The sequence below is a fragment of the Caretta caretta genome, chromosome 10 (assembly GCF_965140235.1).
Source record: "Caretta caretta isolate rCarCar2 chromosome 10, rCarCar1.hap1, whole genome shotgun sequence".
Taxonomy (NCBI): Eukaryota; Metazoa; Chordata; order Testudines; family Cheloniidae; genus Caretta; species Caretta caretta.
The window spans coordinates 13,911,845-13,917,844 of NC_134215.1; the positions used below are offsets into that span (position 1 = coordinate 13,911,845).

General features: G+C 36.2%; 1 protein-coding gene across 5 annotated transcripts in view; it reads left to right on the forward strand.

Moving 5' to 3' along the window:
* The window catches only part of PDGFA (platelet derived growth factor subunit A), a 29,535-nt gene extending 23,976 nt beyond the window's left edge, over positions 1-5,559 (forward strand). Inside the window, exons 6-8 of one of the 5 annotated variants that reach the window (XR_007358868.2) lie at positions 1,061-1,143; positions 2,138-2,251; positions 2,355-5,559. Coding sequence is in view for 3 of the 5 variants with exons in the window: in XM_048867213.2 (XP_048723170.1) it covers positions 1,061-1,116 (56 nt within the window). In the remaining 2 variants the exon portion in view is untranslated. Of the gene's footprint in view, positions 1-575; positions 1,031-1,060; positions 1,144-2,137; positions 2,252-2,354 lie in introns of those variants that run through there. The other 4 variants (XR_007358869.2, XM_048867213.2, XM_048867214.2 and 1 more) reach the window with 4 other exon arrangements.
* The last annotated feature ends 441 nt before the right edge of the window (positions 5,560-6,000 follow it).

Below are 6,000 nucleotides of genomic sequence, written 5' to 3' on the forward strand. Positions count from 1 at the left end.
TGGGCAGCCCATTGGCCTGATGTCACTGAGATGGGAAAGCAACTGGCTGGATATTTTTGGTGCTGGCTTTAATTTGCCTCAGTTTTCCAGCAGAGGTTACAATTTCTGTCAGATGCCTGGCTGAGATTGTAACTTGGGTGAGAGAACCTGCCAGAGGTTACCATGTCCTGCAGACACCTGGTGTAAATTTTAACCTCTTCAGAGGACCTCTTACTAGCGCAGGGACTTAGCAAATGCAAGGCTCATGAGCTGCAGGTTTATATTTATTGGACTCAGAAGCTCATGTCAGAAGAATTTACCTAGCTGTTTGTCTTACAAGAGCTTTCAGGTTCTCTTGACATGCTTTGCTTTACATATAACCTCCTATAGGCCTCTCGGGGAAGTTATAATATACATGGAGAGCTGAAAAATGCACTGGCTGTCATTAAGCACCCACAGGTGAATCAAGCTGGATGATTTTAGTCCAAGCTAGTTTGCGTTAAGACTGGACCAAAACATTTAGGAAAAATTGGTGGCTTTTCATATTTTTGTAAATTGTTCTCTGTTTCATACATGCAAAATCTTATCTAATCAAGCTCAACTTTCCAAAATGTTTATTGTGGACAACGACTAAGCAGTTGAATTTTCAAGATGAAAAGCTTGTGTGTATGTGAGAGAAATAGGATGTCAGTTCAGAATCAGGCTTCTGAAGGAAGTGATCACAATGGCAGAAGACAATGATTCACATCCATAGTTATAGGTGAGAAAATGTTACGGGTGGCAAGTTTAAAATAACTAAACTACAGGGATGGAAGGCAAATATTGAATACAATATGCTAACAGTAGTTACAAGGCAGATCTGTCACCACCAACACCATCTTGGGTTACTGGAGCTTTGCTTTTATATAATTACTCTACCTATGCAAACATTAATTTCAAAATCAGAAGTTATAAAGAAATACCTGTAATGCAAAAGATTATGAGTATTCTGTGAGCAATAACAACTTGAGTATTTATTACTTCATTTTCAACAAAATGCATTATCTTAGGGCTTTTTACCAGCCTGCCCTTATGTTAACAGGAAGGCCTAGGGAAACAGGTAAAAAACGGAAACGAAAAAGGTTAAAACCAACATAAAAACTACTGGAACTATTTGCTTATCAGGTAGGACCTATATGCTGAACACCCTAATGACACAAGTAATGGAAAACGTAATCAAATATCATCACTCCAGCTTAATCACTGTTCAAAATCTTGACACTTGCTACCTCAAGGCTGCAAAGAGATTAGATGTGATTGGCTTTGATAATTCTACCTGCTTGGTATTTTCCCTTTAAGCTACACATCACCATAAGCATCTTACATTCTTCAGCTACTTCCTCCTTTTGCATTTTATTTATTTATTTATTGAGGGTGCTAATATTTAAGCTTCTCGGAAATCTCAAGTTCCATTTCCTCTGCTTTTTGTTTCATTATTATTGATTTCTGAAGTCTAAGCATCCCATGATAATGCATGAATGAATTGCCAGGTTACAAATGGTTTATGTTCCAAGCTGTCGGCTGTGAAAGCATTCAGTACGTATGGTAAATTTTATTACATGCATGACCATCAAACATTCTTTGGCCTGAACTGGGGACTGATTAAATATGCATTTGAAATTATCGGAATCACTGCATAATTTACAAAACAAGAGGACACCTGTTCTTCTGTAACAAGGCCCTGTATCAGAAAGCTAAGAACCTTCATTGGTCTGGGGGCTTTCAGAGGAAGAATAGGATCCAAAAATAGGATGGCATCAAAATTTATAAGGTTTGCATTGTAGGAAAAAAAACAAAACAAGAAACCCTTCAATACAAAAGAGTGGCTTGATCAGCATATTAGTGAAGTTTGATGTGACAGTAAAATTTCCAAATTAAATATGGATTTTGTATTTCTAAAATATCTGAAATAATATGAGCTGCAACAGTTGCAGATGATTCTAGTGTTCTGAGTGGGATTTAATTTGAATTTGTAGCAAATGTATCTAATTGCTGAATGATGGGGTATTTAATAATTCAAGCACTTTTTTTTTTTTTTGCACATAAACTCCCAATGTCAGATTTCATTTCTATGGCTGTATCTTTTTGAAAGAATGCTAAACTTGATATCCTGTTTCAGATTAACAGGTATTTATTGGGAGTAGTATGATAGAAGCAAAGATTTTGTAAAATTCAACTTTAAAAGTCAGCATGTAAACTCAATCAAAACAGCATTTAGAACTTCTTGTCCCAGGTTAGTGAATTTCATGCAGAATAGTTTTTTTTAAAGACATCTAAGAGGAAAGGTCCCTGTGATTCTAATCATGGAGTTATTATATCTTTTTTCTCTCCTGCAGATGTAAGGTGAAATAAGCTAGAAAAAAAAAGAACTTCTCTCTGGGACATGGATGTACATGGTTTGTTACATTCCTGAACCTACTATGTATGGTGCTTTATTGACTGTATACTTTATTTGTTCTCCTATGTGAAAAAAACTGGCTGAAAAGAACACTTAATGAGAACAAAGAGACAATGTACATTTGTTTAATGTGACATCAAAGCAAGTATTGTAGCACTCTGTGAAACAATAGGAAGCTTCCCTGTCCAAAAAACCCATGAAACAACAAAACAAACAAAGAAAATAAAAAGACAGTTGAATGAATGGAGGATACCAAAAGTACAAAACAAAAATAGAAGAAGAAGAAGAAGAAAAAGACAAAACTCTTAAGTGAATAGTGGATTTCTGTCAGAGCAGTCAACGGTGCTTTATGTCAAGAAATGTGCCTGTGTTCTTGATGAAGATGGATGGACACAAATATACGTCAGGCACAAAAAAGCAGGAATGTATCAAATGCCACGCAAACACTATAGAAACAATACATCCTTGCTCGGTGGTGTTTTAAAGTCTATACAAAAAAAGAATACCTTCTGGGGAGCCTTAAATGGATTTTTTTTTACACCATAAAGTGATTATTAAGCTTTCTTTTTACTCTTTGCCTAGCTTTTTATTATCTCTTGGACTACATTTATCAATAACACATATAGAAGACTGGTGTAACAGTAAGCAGAACACAAACATTATGGTATTTCTCCTAGTGGGATGCGAACTAATGAGATATATTAAAATAAAAATGGTATACCTATGCATAATTTTCTAGACGTTTCTTGGTTTATGTCTCCCAACCTCCCCCGTAATTTAAAGCATTTAAAAAAACCTGATGTGTGTAAACAAATCATAGGATATCCATGCAAATATCCTTTTTTTCTTTGAGACTGATGCCAGTTGCCTAATAGTGATATTGTGTTAGCAATTGCCATTCTTATCAGTATACAAATACTTTTATTTCACATGTTGGCGCTGTGTGAAATGTACAAATTCTTGTATCCGCATTGTACAATGTCATTGTGGCATGGGAAAGACCTTGCTGCAAAGAGTTGAACAAAACCTAAAATTCTTTATTTTTGGTAAAATGTTATGCTTTATGTGTATTCAACAGAAATATGTGTTTTGTAAAGGTGAAGTTTGTATTTTTATCTAAAATTAACAGTTTTATATACCTAAGAAAGCCTGCTATGTTTTCTTGAACAAAAAAAAAAAGAAAAGAAAAGAAAAAAAAAAGCATTTTGTGGTCATATTTTTGTAGTTGAGTAGCCCAAATAACTTCAAAATATATTTTAACTATAGCAGGGCAGATAAAATACTCAGGCACCAAATCCTACATTTTCAAAGTGCCAAGGAATTTAATTATTCAGTTCTTCCATGGACTGTAATGGTAGCCACATGGCTAATTCTTGTCTGCTGCTTTGGAAATGTAGGCCTGTGCCATATATATCATGGCTACCCTGTTAGCCAAAATCACTGCCCCACTCTGGTTGGTTTAGATGATATGCCCCTTGTGTTACAGTATTTTGATTATCACATTGGACATGTAAAATAAACTACTGGGTTCTTTTCTTTATGAAACGTCTCCAATAAGATGAAAGATTTCTCTCTCCTTTGTACATAATGTCAAAAGAGCAAGTCTTGAGGATAATGTGTCCGCCCTGAATTAAAAGTCTTAAATGTGAATGAACTTCAGAGCTTTAAGATGTAACAAAAAAAGAGAAATTTTGTTAACACATTGCCCCACTCACTAGAGCTATGTCCAATTTCAACCAAGCAAAGCAATTTTAACAAACAGGCATTGGTTTCAACTGCTAATGCAAGGATAGAATTAATCGCTGTCCTGTTTTGCGATCATCTTCCCAGTGTATTACATTGAGCACCAAAACTGGAAATACATTTACTAAAACTGTCTGTGCTTGTTCTTCACTAAGTGTACTGTTCACAATGTTATGCCCATGAATGTACGTGTCTGCGTTTAAAAGAAAAGTGTATAAAATGTAATTTATATATTTATGTTTCGGTGGGATACCAATAGTGTTGCTCAGTTTTTTGGTTTTCTTTTTCTTTTGGGGGTGGGTGTCTAAAATATCTAATGAAAAAAGAATTCATATATATCTATTAAATTTATGTAGATGAAAAATATTATGTGACCCACGAAGAGATTGTGCAGGTTTGAAAGGATGCCAAGGTCACTTAAGTGGAATACTGCTTCAGCAAATTTTTCAACTAAGGTTACACTGGCACAAATAAGGATTAATTTAAATCACTCACCTGGGCCAGATCTTCAGATAGTTTAATCTGGTGTAGCCCCATCGATTATAATGGTGCTGTGTGTTTACACCACCTGAGTATAGTTAATCCCTGATGAAAATGCAACTACTGGCATGCATTTGCCTGGTGCCAGCATAGATATCTATGATGCCAAGTTTGAAAGGAGGAGAGAATGAAGACTGAATGAAGAACTTTCTGGTAATTATTTGTCTGAGATTTGAAATCTGTAATTCATTTTGTTACCAGGAATTAGGAGCATACAACGTCTATTTTCAAACCCAGTGTTTACATGGCTCACAGTAGCAATCGTCAAAGTCTTAGGGCCAGATTCTCAGCTGGTGTAAATTGACAAGCTCTGTTGACTTCAGTTTTCATGAGCTGAAGATCTGGGCCACAGTCTAAAATATTGCTGAATGTTATAATTGGGGCCATTGATTCTATTCCAGTTGAAATTTTATCTGCAGCATTTCTAGCATTACTGTCTGTTGAATCAGTCCTCATCTATTTCTGTGATATAACAAATATAACTAGGAGGAACAGTAACATTAAGGCTTGTGATTCAAAATAGCATAAGCAAGGGACAGTAATTCAAAGTTAAGTTGGGCATTTTGAGGGCCAGATCCTCAGTTCACGTAAATCAACAGCTCCACTGACTTCAATGGAGTTATGCCAATTTACACCACTTGAAGGTCTGGTCCTCTATCCTTTACTCATCCCCTTTGGTCTCAGGTCCTGCAAGGATCTCAGATAATTGCGTACGGTTAATGTAACATCATGTTCCAACACTTAAGCACCCATTGGTGAGTTTGAGAAAGTGTCAGACTTAACTTTGAATTTCCATGCTTTGAAATGGTTTGTTTCACCATTGTGGCTGTAAATTAAACAGTTTTCTGTGCATTCACAAACATTGTGCAATGGTGTCTTATCTCTGCTTCCAGTGTAAATACAGGAGGAAATTGTTTATGATATTGTCAGTGAAAGAGGAATCCCTGTTTGCTTACGTTTAAATTGTAACATTTGGAGTGTCACAGAAACAGTTTCAGGCGCCCGGGAACCAGGAGGTATCTGATTGATGGCCCGTGTTTTTGCTTTTCTGGGAGGTGGGGGATTGCCGAGGGTGTAATGAAGCAGTAGGGAAAATCACTGTTACCTGGAAATTATGTCTTTTTTGGTAATTCTCAGTCTGAAATGTCATAGCTCTTGTGCTTGCGTACTTCAGTGATTTCAGGATCAGATGTTTTTGACACCGCTAATACCCCCAATCATCACCGGCTGTAGGAAACTGGTCTGATAGTCATCCCGTTTGCAGTCTTTTCTGGTTAAAGCGCATGATAGGAAGGCACTGG